This window comes from Hemibagrus wyckioides, linkage group LG17, assembly GCF_019097595.1.
Source record: "Hemibagrus wyckioides isolate EC202008001 linkage group LG17, SWU_Hwy_1.0, whole genome shotgun sequence".
NCBI classification, from domain to species: Eukaryota; Metazoa; Chordata; class Actinopteri; order Siluriformes; family Bagridae; genus Hemibagrus; species Hemibagrus wyckioides.
Genome location: NC_080726.1, coordinates 23,367,399 through 23,386,355, shown reverse-complemented (window position 1 = coordinate 23,386,355; position 18,957 = coordinate 23,367,399). Strand labels below are relative to the sequence as shown.

Genomic DNA, 18,957 nt, shown 5'->3' with positions numbered 1-18,957 from the left:
GACCTCAACCCCACTGAATGACACCTTTAGAATGAATCGGATTAACGCTAGGCCTTTTTGCCCTACATCAATGCACATCTTATGGATAAATGAGCACAAATCCTCACATCCACATTCCAAAATCTAGTGGAAAACCTTCTGTGGAGCTTATTATAACAGCAAAGCAGGAAATTCACGACACCCAAGGTTTTGGAGTACTCATGTGCCCACATACATTTGACCATATAATATGATATCTATGGACAGCTGACCGTAACAAACCAAACTGTGGTAAATTATCCGCATTCATGTATGAGGTTTTCTACATGAAGCTTGAGGAACAAACATCCTCTTCCTGATTTAATAAGCACATGCAGCATAATCAGACATGGCAGAACCTTACAGATGTCTGACCATGACCAGTCATTCATTATAGAAATACAGAAGGGCCCAAAAAATGTTTACAGACTTCAACTATTGTTATCTACACCCTTTATTAAAACTGGAACTGATTTAAGGCAGCGATTACGTAGTATTACGTTTCCTCCAAAGATAGACAGTCAGTAGCCTGTGTTGTGACCGTTAGAAGAGAGCCAAAGAAAATGGTGGAGGAACACTCGACTCTCAAGCAACGCAAGGATCATCAAGTGTAAATTTAAAGATGTGTGTGAAGTTCCACGACGATGGCGACGTGTGTGTCTGGAACAGAACCACTAACACGATGAATTCGTGATATTCGCATAGTAGTTCACTGGAAGCAAAAGTATCTGGACGCTAATAGTGGCTACTTTGATGTCATTCATTACCATTAACATGACCATGGCAGAGTCCGCTGTTTTTAGCGCATCATTTGATCCACACGATTTGGCACAGGTTTTACGTCGGACGCCCTTCCTATCTCCCATTTTTATCTGGGTTTCAGACCGGCACTGAGAGTTAGCTCTTCAGTGGCTGGGTTGGTGCCCTGCGCGGGAATCGAACACGGGCCGCGGCAATGAGAGCGCTGTGATCCTCCTGATGGACCACCAGGAGGCCATGATGTGTTTTTCATTAATTAATCAATAACATCTGTTTGGTAAATTGCTGTAATATATGAGAAATGAAATACTTTCGATCATGCTGAAAATGGAAAATGATCAACTTCAGGGCAATAATCACAGCCCCATCACAGAACCTCAACACTGATTACTTTCCTATAACAGCATGGCAACATGTAGTGTTTTGTTTCTTTGCTTACTGCACATCTGGTACAGATTAGGAAGCCAGGGGTTTGTTTTAGATAATTAAGTTTAATCCTATATGCTTATCCCTTGTGTTGCAGCTCATAAAGCCACAGTTTATTCCTTTTGCACTAATGGGTTTCTGAAATATATTAGCCGTGGTCATGATTTAATAATTAAATACAAAAGTGACCCTAATGCAAGAGTGGATAATAACCACTGATTTATAGGAGGTTGGATGAGGCTAGCAATAGTTAATATCTGCTGAGAGAGCTTTACCCTTAACGTTAACCACACTGGGTTCGATCATTACCATTAAAACAGCTTTCTAGATTAAACAGGCGAACTAACAACATTAAATAAAATACAACGAACCATGAATCCATTCAGTGTGAAACAGGTAAAAGATGTTATTAGAAACCACATGGGGGAAAAAAAAAGATTAAGGATAAAGTACGCTTCTGAACGCTTGGCCTCACTGTTCTAAATTTATTTATTTTCACAGGTTTAATATACTCTTACCTCTTTTAATGTGCTGGAGCCTTTGGGAAAAGTCCTGCCTCCAGTTAAGCTGAAGTATTTCTTCTCCAGACCAGCCAGCCTCTCCTTCTCCTGTAAAATCATGTATTGCATGCGTAAGAAAGCAGAGAGACCCCCTGCCTCCAGCAGACCGTCAGTACTTCATCACATGCCAGAAAGCACAGGGGACGTTTCTTTTGCTAACCAGTGATGAAGACAGACTCTTCTCCGTCTTCCATGTATAGTTTATTATTATGTAAATTTGTCACGCTGTGCAGAATATCGGAATGTACCACGAAAGGCAGCTTTGAAGCAGTTTACTTTCCTGTGGCGAGCATACTAATAATGTATTATACATATCATCAAAAGACAGACCACAAGAGAGCTCCAGGCTTTCCTCCTGCACATCCTAGTTACAATTAAACTGGTGAATAAGGTGGTCGGAGAAGAGGCCAAGGGTGACAAGATACTACCACCACCATGCTTCCCTGAGGGGATGAAGTTCTCATGGTAATGAGCAGTGTTGAATTTCTGGCAAAAGAAACAGCTTTGTGCCAAAGTGTTAGGTGTGATATTAGCCTCTATATGGCTAATACAGCTTTATGGGATTAGCCAGTGAACAGATACCGATCAGCTATAACCTTATGATTAACTGTAATATTGTGTTGGCTTAGGTAGATGGTACGAGTCAAAGTAACATCTACATGGAAGGCAGGACCCAAGATTTCCCAGCAGAACATTGGCCAAAGCATGACACTGCCTCATCAGTCTTATTCACTTCACCTCTCACTGCTCAGTATGTTATGTCTGATCGGTGTTAAATTTATTTGTAGTAATCCCTAATCTTTTAATAACCAAACCCTGACTGATCATGTCTTAGCAGCTGCTTTAATGCCGTTTGTTTAGCTAGGAGATTTGATGTACAGGAAATATTCAGTTACACAGTACAGTGAAATTCTCCAGCAAACTCGGACGTAATTTAAACAGGACATACAGAAAACACATGCAAAAAAAAAGGCTTATTATTAAAAATAACATCTTCTAATAAACTCCGAGACCTTGAAGCTGTATTTATATTGAGGTCATGTGACACTATAATGGCATGCAGGTGAACTCCATTCATCTAATTACGTGACTCCTGGGTTGCACCAGAACCATTTTAGTAGTCACACACACAGCAACCGAAGTAAATACTTACGCAATCACAACTTTAGCATTTTTTATTTGTAAATAATTGTATAAAAAGTATATTGCCCCCCCCCACTTCAATATTATGCGCTATTTTAGTGAATACCTGGGCAAGGCACTGTAATTAACACTGTTAATGTGTGTGTGTGATATATGAATGAGGGTGTGTGTGTATTTAAGTGTGTAAGGTGCACTTGTTTGGTTTGGGGGGTTATGCCTGCTCTATTAAGCCGCTGCAGATGATCCATGTCCCTGTGGTTGGCTGTGGGTCCATATTTACCCCCCACCCACCCGGATGTAGCAAGGGTAAATAAACTGGTTGTGTACCTTCTGAAGCAGTTGTAGCGTGACGCTCCTGTCTTTAGCCAGCTTCTCACACTCCTGTGCAGCCTGAAGGCCCAGCTGATTAGCCTGCTTCTCCAGAGCTGCTACCTTGTCCTGTAAACATTAGATCCATTAAGTTAGTCAGCGTGTGCTCTCTCTCTCTCTCTCTCTCTCTCTCTCTCACACACAGGCAAAATTAGGTTGCCTGTTTTAACAGGTCACATTGGTACACTGGTTAACTGTTCAAACACCAAACACATTAAATTAGTGCGCGCACACACACACAAACTAATACACACACGCACACACCCCAATACACACACATACGGACATACAAACTACTATACATACACAAATACACAAACATATACACACAAATACAAACATACACACAAAGTAACACACACAAACACACACACAAATACACCAACATACACACAAATACACAAACATACACACAAACTAATACACACACACAAATACACATACACACAAACTAATAAACACACACAAATACACAGACATACAAACAAACTAAGACAAACACACACACAAAATACACACACTAATACACACAAACAGACAGACACAAAGTAATATACACACACAAATACACAGTCACACACACACACTAATACACAGACATACACACAAACTAATACACACACACACACAAACAGACACACAAACTAATATACAAACGCACATAAAAAATACACACACTAATACACACAAACAGACAGACACAAAGTAATATACACACACAAATACACAGTCACACACACACACTAATACACAGACATACACACAAACTAATACAAACACACAAACAGACACACAAACTAATATACAAATGCACATAAAAAATACACACACTAATACACACAAACAGACAGACACAAAGTAATATACACACAAATACAGTCGCACACACACTAATACACAGACATACACACAAACTAATACACACACACACAAACAGACACACAAACTAATATACAAACGCACATAAAAAATACACACACTAATACACACAAACAGACAGACACAAAGTAATATACACACACAAATACACAGTCACACACACACACTAATACACAGACATACACACAAACTAATACACACACACACACACACACACAAACAGACACACAAACTAATACAAACGCACATAAAAAACACACACACTAATACACACAAACAGACATAGACACAAAGTAATATACACACAAATACAGTCGCACACACACTAATACACAGACATACACACAAACTAATACACACACACACACAAACAGACACACAAACTAATACAAACGCACATAAAAAACACACACACTAATACACACAAACAGACAGACACAAAGTAATATACACACAAATACAGTCGCACACACACTAATACACAGACATACACACAAACTAATACACACACACACACACACACACACACACTACAAATCAATATAGTTGAAATAACAGTAAAGGCAGTGTGTACCTTTCTCTTAGCCACACTGCTCTGATACTGAGCTCTCTCCTGCAATAGCTGCTGGGAAATCGTCTCCCTCTCCTCCTCCAGACTGCTCTCCTTCTCCAGCTGCTGGAACTCCAGGTCCTCGAACTGCTTCATCTCAGCCTCCAGGGTCTCTGCTTCCTACAGCGTGTAGACATGTACACAAACACAGACAAACAGGCAGGTCAACCATGGGGTCAGAGAGCAGCAGTCAGTCAGTCAGTCAGACAGGCAGGTCCAGCCATGCTCCTCAGCAGGACAAGCGCAGGAGCACAAGGTACTGCGGCTTCAGAGCGCAGCTGCTGCACACAAAGCATGACACGCTGCTGGGCTTTCCATTATATAATTATCCATCACATAATTCCTTAAATTACACTATATTGCCAAAAGTTTTGGGACACTCCTACAAATTATTGAATTCAGGTGTTGTTTTTCAGGAGTTGGACTTGCCCCCTTAGTTCCAGTGAAAGGAACTCTTAATGCTTCAGCTTCATACCAAGACATTTTGGAAAATTTCATGCTCCCAACTTTGTGGGAACAGTTTGGGGATGACCCCTTCCTGTTCCAACATGACTGCACACCAGTGCACAAAGCAAGGTCCATAAAGACATGGATGAGTGAGTTTGGTGTGGAGGAACTTGACTGGCCTGCACCTCCTGTCCTGACCTCAACCTGACAGAACACCTTTGGGATGAATCAGAGCGGAGACTGTGAGCCAGGCCAAAAGTTTTGGGACGCCTGCCTTTCCATGCACATGAATGTAATATGGAGTTGTCCCGCACTTTGCAGCTATAACAGCTTCAACTCTTCTGGGAAGGCTTTCCACAAGGTTTAGGAGTGTGTTTATGGGGAATTTTTGATCATTCCACTAGAAGCGCATTTGTGAGGTCAGGCACTGATGTTGGATGAGAAGGTCTGGCTCACGGTCTCCGCTCTAATTCATCCCAAAGGTGTTCTATGGGGTTGAGGTCAGGACAGGAGGTGCAGGCCAGTCAAGTTCCTCCACACCAAACTCACTCATCCATGTCTTTATGGACCTTGCTTTGTGCACTGGTGTGCAGTCATGTTGGAACAGGAAGGGGTCATCCCCAAACTGTTCACACAAAGCATGAAATTGTCCAAAATGTCTAAAGCATTAAGAGTTCCTTTCACTGGAACTAAGGGGCCGAGTCCAACCCCTGAATTTAGTGATTTGGAGGGGTGTCCCAAAACATTTGGCAATATAGTGTATATCATATTAAGTGCAAAAATACATCAGTTTGTTTTTTTAATGTCCATACTCTTGCTGAGTATGGACATGCTGATCTTGTCTGTACTTGACCTCTAGTGAACCTGACTCATGCTTTCACAGAGGATCGTTGGTCAGCCTTCACAGTACTATAAAATGGAACTCCTTTTGACATGAGCGAGCCTGAGGGCAGAGAGTCTGTGTCAGTGTTGATTTCTCTGAGCAGCCTGCAGGACTATTCTTTTGCGAATACCATTTTGTGAAAATCCATCTCTAGAAGAGCGTGCTCTACTACAAACTACCAGAAGAAGGAAATACACGTATAACCAAGCAGAAGTGTACTGACTGCTGGAGCCTTCGGAAATACTGAACAATACAGATCATGTTCTTTTCTCATAATCCCAATACTGATGCAGGCAGAGCGATAGAGACCAGCGCTATTAATCTCTAATGATCATTAATGTATTAGTAGAATGTTAAGGGTTAAAAGGTTGGAACGGGGAAGAAGACAAAAACACGCATGCACACAAGAGACCCCAAACTCGAGAAACCGTGCAGAGCTATAAAGAACAGAGCTGAGTTTCTTACCCAGAATTCACCACACAGCCCTTAGACACACCTTCTCTCGGTACATTTACCCATGTAGGTGAAATGAGGTAAATGAAAGAATGACAAGAAGCTGCCAGCATAAAGGAATAGTTTCACAAAATAAATAAATAAAAATTGTGATAATAATATTAATAACATGGCTAGCAAGCCAATAGCGGCCTGCGTGATGCGCGTTTTGTAAAACTGTTCCTTCCATTGCTTTTATTATTCATACATCATGCACACCAACATCTACCATCTGCTGGACCAAAGTGTAGTGTGTGTGTGTGTGTGTATATATGTGTGTGTGTGTGTGTGCGTAGGTTCAGAGAGGCTATGATTGGAAGTGTTGTGTTTGTTTGTTGAGGCTGCAGACTTTCTGATGGTCCTGGTACACAGTAAGAGACCCGGCATGATGAGACTGACCCTTTTGAGTTGCTCCTGCAACTGTTCCCTTAGAGACTCAGGGCAGTTATGCAGCTGGCTCTTCAGCTCATTGTAGCCATCCTGAAGCCTCTCCAGGGCTTCCCGCTGGCTGTCAAGGTTCGCCCTTTCCTAGAAAGAGAACAAAACACCATCCGTGGAGAAGAGAGAGAGAAAAAGAGAGCGAGAGAGAGAGAGAGAGGGAGAGAAAACACACTGCTCAAATCCACTCCATGCACAAGCGTCCGAGGTTAGAGGACACGACGGTACAGGTTCGGACGAAGAACAGAGAGACGTGACTTTCTAAATTTATTACAGCATCTGTACTTACACCAACATATAGAACACGCTATCTATTTACATCAGAGTGTAATAAAGGGCAGAACAACAGGCTTTAGCATTTGACCGCATTTGGACCGAGAGTCTCATTTCTTGTTAAGACATCTCACGGTCAGCCGTTTCCTTCTTTAATCCCATAAAGATTTGTAAAAGGAGTGTCATTAATACTTTACACTAAAGTAAGCCTTCGGAATATAACCAGATAAACAAATACCACCTTAGTGGTCATTAAAAACATGCTAGGTCACATTGGTACTGCCTTACTTTCACTGGGTCTCTATTTGAGCCAAATAAATCACATTCTATCATGTGATTCAGCAACAACATGAAAGTCGTACTCCGTAGAGCACTCTGTTCAGTCCAGATAAATGAAGAAAACTGAACGGAGGAAAGAGGCTTGTGAGCCTCCAGAAATGATTTTGTAGTTATATTATTATTCAGCTTAAATAAATGAAGACTTTCTATGAAGTTACTACTATTACTATTTATTTATTTATTTATTTATTTATTTATTTATTTATTTATTTATTTAATGTAATTAATCAATTTATTTAATTAATCAATTTATTTATTTATTTTTGTTATTTATTTATTCATTCATTATTATATGAAATTATGTGTTTCCTCATTTTCTTTTCTGAACTAAAATCTGCCCTCTTCCACATATCCGAGCTCACGGACTCTCACTGCTAGCCAGTGTTGTGGTCACTGACAGAAGTCCATCCTGCCCAGAGTGCATGGGGATTTTTCCTGCATGTGACTGGCTTTGGAATGACCGGGATTCCAAATCTCCTGATGATAAAAGCGAACACTGATCTGTTATGACTCTGGCCTGTGCCTCCATTTTCTTACTAATTCTTTTCCATTTAAATGAAGGCATCATGTTTTAATGCTCTTTTATAATAATGTTTCATAATAATGTACTTCATCAGATCTTATTTAAGAATAGACACACACCCTCACCCACTCACCCCCTCCCTCACCCACCCACTCCCTCACCCCCTCACCCACTCCCTCCCTCACACATTCAACATTAAGAAATTCCCGAACCAGATGCCCTCAGGAAATCTCAGCTCCTCTGGCTTGTGTGCACTCAGACAGATTTCCGGTTAAAGCCTCGGAGCTGATCCTCATATCTGAGAGAAACCAGCAATAAGAGACACAGCGACACACAAAGAGAAAGAAGGGCAGAGGGATGCACTAAGAAGATTAGAGGTTAATGAAGTTTGGTTAGTGAAGCCAAGTAGATGACCTGATGACCAAGTAGGAAAATCACTTCTTTTCAGATAAATCCATATCCCTTTAGTTTTGTTTAACCTGAAAAGGCAAAAGTCACCAGGAAAAGAAACCTGAAGGGGCAAATCTGGAGAATAACATGACTTTAGAGTCAAAAACAGAGAAGACTGTTCTGTCCAGGGGAGCATACCTGTATCACACACACACACACACACACACAGCTCAATCACGTGACTCCAAAACCCCAAATCTATTAACTAATCAACAGCCAACTATGTGCTTTGTAGATGTTCAGTATTGTTGTTTTGTGTGTGTGTGTGTGTGTGTGTGTGTGTGTGTGTGTGTGTGTGGAAGGGTTCTACCTTGTCCTTTTCCCTCTGGAAGGTGTTCTCCAGTTCGTTGACTTTGTGCTGCAGCTGGGTGATGATGTCAGTCTCTGTCTCGATCTGGCCAAGTTCCGCCTCCCTCTCACCCTGTAGCAAGGCCCTTTCCATGTCCGCCTACACACACACACACACACACACACACACAACCCCCCTCAGCTTAGCTCTTATCTTTATGTACGTATTTCCTTTGTGTATATAAACCGCATTTATCCAGCAATTTGTGTGTGTGTGTGCGTGCGTGTGTGTTGTCAAGGATGTTGTCAAGGATTTTTTTGGAAGTGTGCTTCAAGTGTTTCTCAGCCCCTGTGTGTCTCCCACCTCCTGTTTGTTCTCCTGTAGCTGCTGTTCCAGCTCCGTGAGCCGAGTCTTCAGCTCATCAACCCTCGCCAGCACTCGCACCCGTTCCTCCTCCAGATAACTCAGTTCCAGCCTTGTTCCACTGCCTGGCATCTCCTCCAGCTATACACACACACACACACAAAACAAAAACACAAGTGCACTCATGTAACCCTACTGCAGCATTTAGCACAGAAACCAGTGTTAGCAGTTAATCTTTATACCGCAGAACTACTGAATTCCCAAATCTCCAAGAAGGACTGGATTCATTTCCAGAACCGTAAGCTCTGACATGACAGGTTTATATTAATGTGCTCATGCTAATATGTTAGCATTTGTATAGTGACAGCTCAATGGCATGGACCTCTACCTCCACATAAACAGAAAAAAACACAAGTGTAATTGCTGTAATTGTTAAAAGGATGAGGTTTTCTCCCAAAAAAAATCTTCATTAACCCTTATGGGAGGAGTCACCAACGTCAGTGCTTCATAAATGTCAGTAGTAAAGCTGTCCTTTTACATTTCCCAACACAGTATTCAGTTCGGTTTTGCAATGGGAGGGGGAAAATAAACTGGGAGAGAATGTGGGAAAACACTGAGAATTCAAAAGAATACCAAATCAACAGAATTCCCAATACCCAAACAAAAGAATCCAGAATCAAGAGAATTTCCAAATCCCAAATCAAGAACTCCCCCAATTTCCAATCAAAACAATGCCTAATCAAGACAATTCCCAATGCCCAATCAGAAGTATGCCCAATCGTGTCCAAGTGCTTGGTACATACAGCATTCTTTATTCTGTGAGATAAAGGTATGCAGAGTATTTAAAAATAAATTTTATCCTTTTTTGTTTTACCGTCAGTAGAGGAGGAGAAGTTCTGACCTGTGTGTTGTCTCCATTCTGCAGGTTGTTGGGCGTCCTCCTGTCCTGGTGTGTGCTCTCTGTGCTGCTACACTCCTCTCTCAGATTCTCCTCGTCACTCTCCCGCCGTCTCTGCGTCACTGAGGGCCTGGAGACCCCCATCATGCTCGGAACGTCGTTCTTATTGTACTCGGCACACAGGTTCAGGATGGTCTCCAGCCGCTGCCGTTCCTGGAAATAACAAAAAGAGAGCAGTAATTAAGCTACGCTAACTAGACAGGACAAAACCAAGACGAACACGGACAAGAACAAACACCCCTCCATGCTATACTGGCTAAAGCTGCATGACTAACAGAGAAAGGGTCATTCTTGTCTGCTGCTATCTGACTCCTCAACAGGGTTGGGGGACAAAGTAGACGCTGGACACTATGGACATGTCTACTGAATTTATATACTTTTTACCGAAAAAATAATGTATGGAATGTTGGACACTTCATGAACTCAACACAGCAGCTTTGCTTATGCAGTAGAAAAGGGGCGGGGCTACCAGATGTATATTTGAGATGAGGGTAAGCATGGTGTTTGATGGTGCTGGTGGAGCATAGAAGAAGTCGGTCAGAAATCGCATGCATCCGAGATCTGGTAGCTGTCAAGTCCATAGTGTTCGACTGACAATATTTTCAGACACATCAAACCATTCCGAGGATACGGACTGAATGTGTGAATGTGGGCGGGATCATTCTGGAAGACTACTCCCATCAGAATAGAAATATTTCTTGTGTTGCTTTGTATTGTAGAGAAGATGGCTCTTAGTAAAAAGAAAAAAGAAAAAGGGGGAAAAAAAAAAACAGAAAAAAAATAAAAAATTGAAATAATAAAATGTATTTAAAAAAAATCAAAATTAAATAAATAAATGAGAGAGAGAGAGAGAGAGAGAGAGAGAGAGAGAGAGAGAGAGAGAGAGATCCAGACTACAGCCACAAAACTCCTCTGACAGCATAACCCCAGAGTCTTCAGTCTTATCCACAAAGCACTGTTGTGGCTGCAAGCTTTCACTCCAGCCATATAAGAGGAACACGATAATTCGTTAGAGACAAAGATGAACTGATGAACCAAGTGGTATAGCTCCTACTTGGTTGGAGAGAAAGCGATAAGAGTGAAGACTCCCACAGCATAAAACAGAACAAGCCGGGAATTTTAGAAGGAAGAGAAGAAGAAGAAGAAGAAGAAGAACTGAGGGCAGCCTTTATTATGGCCACACATACATTACAGCACAGTGGAATTCTTTTCTTCGCATAACCCAGCTACGGAAGTGCTCTGGGGTCAGAGCACAGGGGCAGCCATGATACAGCACCCCTGGAGCAGAGAAGGTTAAGGGCCTTGCCCAACAGTGGAGCTTGGTGGTGCTGGGGCTTGAACACCGATCCTCCAATCAACAACCCAGAGCCTTAACCACCTGAGCCCCTCATTTTTCCATTCACTTCTCACCCATGTGCAGATCGTGTCAATGCAGTAAGTGAACGGCAGCAGGCGCTAAATGGCACAGACGCACAAATCCATCACAACAATCTGTGACCTCTTCTGCTCTCCAGATCTGCCTGATCCACCCTGATGCCCTACTTCTGCTTGGACTCTCATGACATGGTCAGTCCACATGGTCAGAGATGCAAGAGACTGCTGTGGATGGTACTGCTTAGAAATTACATCACTACATTAACAGCAGTTAGTAGACTCACTTACCCAGCGCAATTTACTATTTATCTCATTTTATACAACTGAGCAAACGGGGGTTAAGGACCTTGCTCAGGGGCCCAGCAGTGGCAGCTTGGTGGACCTGGGATTCGAACTCTTCTGATCAGTAGCCCAACACTGAGCGACTACATCCTCACTAGACTACAAGAAAGTGTAAAGTTTAGAATTTTGATTTAGAGGAGAGAAAACAACAGTTTAATTTCCTCTGGGAATCATGACTAAGACAAAGCGGTGACCTCAATAAGGCAAGAGCAGAAAGAAAAGGAAATTATGCTGGATATATCTGCTCTTATCAGACCAGGGACTTCAGAGCGTGATCCTGAGGTCCTGAAGTGAGACGCTCGGAGGACAGGGGCAGATAAAGGAGCAGTAAGCTGAGCAGTGTGTTGAGCAGTGTGTTTCCTTCTTCAGTGCTGACAAACGCACTTCTCATGTGCTAATGGAGCAGCATGGCTCCGATCTCCTACTGCTCTGGCTCTGAAAAGTGTCTCGGCTCAGCAGGACAGCTGTCTCTGTGTGTCTCTCAGGCCCACCTTGAAGGGCAGCAGCAGTGACATTTCAACATTACATACATTACACATAATTATAGTCCAAACAGCGTGTAGATAAACTGTGAAGAGTGTTTTGTTTCTTGTAACGCATCTGTGTGTTGCTTTATTTTCATCACTATTTAGCATTCCCTCCAGGTTTTCCTGATTTTGCAATCACAGAGATCAGAACGACATCAAGCAAACTACACGAATACTTTAGGAAATGATCAAATACACACATTTTGAGCGAGATTCAGGCTCTTTAATTCAATAAGCATCATAGAAATAATTACATATACATCGATCAGCCATAACATTATGACCACCTGCCTAATATTGTGTTAGTCCCCCTTTTGCTGCCAAAACAGCCCTGACCCGTCGAGGCATGGACTCCACTAGATCCCTGAAGGTGTGCTGTGGTAGCTGGCACCAAGATGTTAGCAGCAGATCCTTACTTACAGGATACTTAGAGGACTTGAAGTATACTTTTGATAGATAGTGACCACTGCAGAAGGGGAACACCCCACAATAGCTGCAGTGTTGGAAATGCTCTGATCCAGTGGTCTAGCCATCACAATTTGGCTTCGTCAAACTCGCTCAAATCCTTACACTTGTCCATTTTTCCTGCTTCTAACATCAACTTTGAGGACAAAATGTTCACTTGCTGCCTAATATATCCCACCCACTAACAGGTGCCATGATGAGGAGATTATCAGTCTTATTCACTTCACCTGGCACTGTTCACAATGTTATGCCTGATCAGTGTATGTGTGGTTTAAAAGATGACTCCTGGTGCTAGCAATTTGTCCAATTTAAGTGATTTCAAGCTAAATAAATAAATAAATAAATAAATAAATAAATAAATAAATAAATATTAAAAATAAATCAATTTAAACAATAATTCTGCAAGTTGCATTAAATAATTTAAAAAAACCAATAAAATAAAATAAAAAAAAATCACTGAAATCCTAGAGGAACTGGTTTGTTTATTATTTGTTTTTTTCTTTCTTCATAATTCATGCGACACAGTTCCTAATGTGACATATTAATTCAGATTAATCAGGCAAACCGACACCATTTAGACCATTCCACATATCTGACCGATTCAAATGATAAAGAAATGATTTAAAGAATATAATTAATTAAAGATTTTAAACCAAGTTTCCATGAAAAACAGGTCTAATAACACACAAAGCTAAAATCACGATGAAAAGACGATAAATATTTGGTGTTGGAAGTGCTTGATCTCACTGCTTCATTCTTGGTCTAACGCTCAAAGCGGAGTTGAGCTCCTGCTGCACTGTGATCTTGTGTGATGAAGCTTCTCCAAACCCTCCATTAGTGGAACCTGTAATCTGCAGCCCACAAGCCCTACAGCTACAGAGCTCTCTGCTGAAAAACTCCCCCGACCCTTCAGAAGCTGCAAGGAGATTATATATATATATATATAAAATATATCTTTTGATCATTTTCAAACTTAAACATGTCTAAGAAACCTGTTTTGCTGTTAAGTTTCTGCTCTAACGTCACGTCCAGAACATGATGTTTTTATATCTGGAGGAATTTTTTCCTCGTGTCAAACAGACACCTCTGCCCCCGAATCTGCCACAGATGTCTTTCTGAGAAAATTGCACGTCTGAATGCCAGTGCTATCCGGTAATCCCTCTTTTCCGAAGCCTTTGGAATGCCTTACTTCGTTTCAGACTAAATTAAGGAGGATATACAAACACCTGGCAAGTTTCTCGACTAAACACATCTGCCCCGGCGTAAAGCAGGACTACATTTTCAGCAGCTTCTGGCCAAATAGAGAACGCTTCGGAGTAAACAAATACGTTAGGAGAGCTGATGCACTGGAAGAGCACGCTGTTCAGTCCGGAACTAGAAAATGCAACTCGAGGTAAACTGTCAGTGAGGTTTTATAAGCTTCCAGATGAACTCAGGGGGCATGTTCCTTCAGGCAACAGGAGCTGAAGAAAGCTCAGGTTGTGAAATCTTTCTAAAACCTTTATTCCCCTGTGTAGGTTGAGGTGCACAGTTCAGCTCCATCTTGGCCTGCTGAGTCTGTGATGCTGTGGCTTCCACTAAGGGAGGTAAACGGTGTTATGGGGAAACCCCGTGCACTGCTTCAACCTTTGACTTTTGTAATCCCATATTCTCTCATAATAAGACAGGCCATGTGAATTATATGGCAGCTGCGAGCTCAAGCAGAACGTTCTTGTCCAACTGAACATGGACCACAGATTACTGCAGCAAACAAAGGGTTAATCCCCCCCAATATAATTCAGTAGGTCCTTCTAGTTCAAACAAATGCTAACGGTGGCATTTTATTTCGGATTATTTGATTAAACCGACTCCATTTACACCATTTCACATACAAGATCAATTCAAATTTTTTTTTTAAATTATGTAAAGAATATTAACATTTTTAAAAAAAAAATGTAAAGAATTGTTTAATTGATCATAATTCGATAAAATCCTTTTAATGCAAGCAAATAAATTCAAATTCATTGGATGTGTTTACACTGTGATCTGATTAATTCAAATCAACCCAATCATAAAGAAAAAAAAGTATTCTTTTTTCTTTACTTAATCCCACAAATCCCCAAAAGGCACAAAATCCCACTTACCCTCATTGTGCTTGCTTTAAAGTGGCCCTAGTTCTCACACTGTGGAGACATTCTCTCCTGGAGGCGGGGTCTTTTAGATCTTGTGTTTTAACAAACTCACACATGTTGGGACAGATGAACAAACACTTTCTACCATTCCCCTTCCTCCTGCTCATCCTCCTCCTCCTCCCTGATTTGAAAGTCTTGCTCTTTGCCATGGATCACATGCTATCCCGTTGGTAGTCACTTCATATTTACATAAAATGAAACTTTGTGTGCGTGTGTGAACGCGGCATAAGGATCACTATACGAGTGTTCTGGCACACACTGGAAGGAGACGACGCCTTATAATAATAAAACAGGCCTATGTATTACTTTACTTTGCAATAAAAAGCTTTGGTGTGATGTTAAAGGTCCACTTTCTATCTCATATGTTGTATCTATTTAGCATTACCAGCACCAAGGACGACAAATACATTTACAGCATTTGGCTGATGGATATACCAATATTTCATATTTTGTGGAAATAAAGAAACAGCATTAAGATGGAACAGAAATTAGGGTTCCTCCTTCTGTGCTGCGACAAAAAAAGTGTTCTCCTGTGATGCCCCGGCAAATGGTTGGTGTTATTGGCACCTGTTATTCAAAGTGACCCCAATTTTTGTGTGTATGCGGAAGAGGGGAGGTAACACCTTCCTCCATGTGTGTTACTTCGTCTGCTGTGACCAACGTATCATAAGCAGCATGTTTAAAATATTGATTGGGAGGAAACATGTCTACTGCAGAAAGGACATTATTCATAAAATCACTTATAATCGCACTCGCCAGTGTTTATGATCATTTATAAAATCACACTCTCTGGTGTTTATAACAATTTATAATCACACACTCTGGTGTCAACCAAATGAGGATGAGGTTCCCTATTGAGTCTGGTTCCTCTCAAGGTTTCTTTCTCTTACCATCTTTGGGAGTTTTTCCTCACCAGAGTCGCCCCAAGCTTGCTCACTAGGAATTAGGCATCAATACAAATAAATTCAAATAAGTCGAACATTAACATTGAACTTCTTGTACTATATTTCTTATGTTCTGTAAAGCTGCTTTGAGACAAGGTCCATTAATAAAAGCTCTATATAAATACAACTGTACAGAAATAAATGTCTCTGTAAGCAGCACCGTCTAAATACAGAAGCTTTATGACAAATGAGACAAATGAGGGGAAAAAGCAATGTGTTTCAACATCATTAATCCCCTTTAAATCACCAGGATGTGTAGTGGCCAAGTAGATTCTACAACCCCGTTATTTCACAATATCTCTTATTCATTCAGTGAATAGAAAGACTTTGAAATGAATCATTGCTTTCTAAAACCCTGTCATTCCTTTATATAAAAAAAATCTGAATATATGATATGATACTACATGGGATTTGTTTAATCATCTGCCTACATTTTGCCACCTAACCTTTAAAATTTAACTCTTCAATCATGTTTTGTTTTTTTGTTTTTTTTTTACTATCCAGGAATAGATTGCTGGTGTTGAAGGACGTTCCTACAAAACGACTCACAGTTACTCACTGCTCTAAATTCTGTTTTCGCAAGAGAGCCACCGCTATTTAAAGGGGAACTGAGAGAGGATAGCTGATTAACCTTGGATCATCTTAAAGAATGGCTCAACAATCTGAAATCCACAAGCTAAGAGCTGAGAAGTCCTGGACAAAGCAGCAGTCTGAAGTGATTGATGGTTTTCTTCTAAAATGCTTCTGCCCTCATTTCCAACTCCAGCATGTACTGACCAATCAGAGCGCAGGACAAAGGGCTGTGCCATCTGACCCCAGACGCCTACATTCCAAAAGGCCTGTCTGTCTGTGATAATACTCACAACACACACACACATACACATACAGACAGACTCCTGTCTCCAACGTCGCCATCTTCGGAATTTCTTTCTCAGCGTGAGACTCACTCGAGCTCTAATTAGTGAGCTAAAACCCAGAGGTGTGGTTCGAAATTCAAGCTCTATTATATGAAATTTTATCGTATTTATTTTACCCTTCTATCTTTTCACATTACACCCAGAAATCCAGCGAAGGCACGTTTCTGCTAATCGTCATTATCGGAAATATTTCATCCAACAGAGTGTAGAGCCACGATAAATAATAACAGAAGTCTGTCCAGAGAAACGTCGGCGTGTTTGGACTTACAACTCAGCCGTGTAACTCGCAGACGTCTGCTTCGCTCTGGCTGCCATACACCGATCCACAGAGACATCGAACTCTAGCCAGCTCATTCACTCAGTTCCTGCTGTTACTCCATAAATTCACTCCATTAGTCTTGGCTCAGCGTGCTGATATGACATACAGTTATAAAGAGCCAAATAAGGAAGAAGGAGAAACTCAGTAGAGAAGTTGTCAGAGCAGCTGAGTCATCTGTGAACATTTTTTCAGTCATTCGGGTCATTTTTGTAAATTGAAGTGACTGGACGGTCATGCGTCTAGATTTCAATTAACCTAATGAGCTTTAGAAAGTCATTGAAATGAAATGAATCCCCTTTTGATTTTATCCTTAAATCAGTAGAACCGATTAATCTCTCTTGGAGCGATGGGATGTCTCTTTGAGATGCTTACCAGACAACCCCAGTTTACTGACTTCATTTGACTTTTGACTCTCAGAGAGTTCCCACAGCATTACTAACACAAGCTACACTCTTTCAGACCCGCATTTGTTGTATAAAGCAGAGTTTTCTTCTCCGATGCCAGGATACAGCTCTGATTATATAGGAGTGATGCAACAAAATGAAAATTCCTGGCCGAAACGGAAATCCGGGTCTCTCAGGGTCGGGAAAACAAAATCTTTTGATCTGTTCTTTTTGATCTGCTCAAACTGTTTGAACGCGTCTTTGCTGACCAGCGAAGGACAGTTTTTAATCCGTTTCTAATGTACATGGGACGAACGATGAAACTGAAGCACCTGGTTTCAAGCTACAGTAATTTATTAGTATGGATTCAGGGACTCCCCTTTTGTGACATCAATTCGTCCTGTAGAGTGGCCAGGGAGATTCTGAGCCATTTCTTTGCAGAAAAGTGACCAGGTCACTACATGTTGCCTCCAAAACAGCCCAAAGTGGCTCAATAATACACAATCTGGTGACTTTTCAGGACACGTGAGATGTTCAGGACGCAATTTGTCCTCTTATTGGGGCAGTGGTGGTTCAAGTGGTTAAGGCTCTGGGTTGCTGATCAGGGTTCAAGCCCCAGCACCAGCACCAAGCTCCACTGTTGGGCAATTGAGCAAGGCTCTTAACCCTCCCTGCTCCAGGGGTACTGTATCATAGCCTGTATGTGTACAGATATACTTATCAGGTCTATACCCAAGGCAGCTCTATTTACTCTGACACGGTCACTGACTTGAGAAACTTACTTACTGACTAAAATGAAAAGAAACTGAGCTTGCATGTAATTCGGATAATTCTCTCTTTCTCTCGGACGTATTCTTTTAATTTGTTGCATTGTGGCTGGCAGAAGGACAGCCCTCAATTATTAATGGCCGACTGCTGCTTGAAAGTGGCACAGTTCTGGCAGAGATGGTACTGGTCTTTACTGGTCAAGTAAAGTGAGTGTGAGAGAATGCATCATTCGGAACAGTCTGGTCAGCTCTACACTGAAACCATGAGCACAATTTTACCTTCTAATGCCTCAAACCTCATTTTGTACTTTGTAGAATATGTAGAGCCACAGTGGGTCTTCAAGATTAATAGCCTTTAGCATTTACAAATCAGCTCATTCTTATCAAAGCTGAAGACAGTAATATGTGCGGATGAGCTCCTGGGGTTACACACCTGATGGTTGGAAAATTTGGAATATGGCTTTTTTTTTTTTAGTATATCCATAACTATGTATTATTATTCTCTCTCTCTCACACACACACACACACA

At 41.3% G+C, this 18,957-nt stretch overlaps 1 protein-coding gene across 1 annotated transcript in view; it reads right to left on the bottom strand.

Moving 5' to 3' along the window:
• Positions 1-18,957, bottom strand: part of phldb1b (pleckstrin homology-like domain, family B, member 1b) — a 75,533-nt gene that overhangs the window by 26,951 nt on the left and 29,625 nt on the right. Inside the window, exons 7-13 of the mRNA XM_058414454.1 lie at positions 10,163-10,372; positions 9,262-9,402; positions 8,920-9,057; positions 6,986-7,114; positions 4,729-4,884; positions 3,234-3,344; positions 1,722-1,811 (exon numbers count right to left, since the gene is read on the bottom strand). Of these exons, the coding sequence (XP_058270437.1) occupies positions 1,722-1,811; positions 3,234-3,344; positions 4,729-4,884; positions 6,986-7,114; positions 8,920-9,057; positions 9,262-9,402; positions 10,163-10,372 (975 nt within the window). The remainder of the gene's footprint in view (positions 1-1,721; positions 1,812-3,233; positions 3,345-4,728; positions 4,885-6,985; positions 7,115-8,919; positions 9,058-9,261; positions 9,403-10,162; positions 10,373-18,957) is intronic.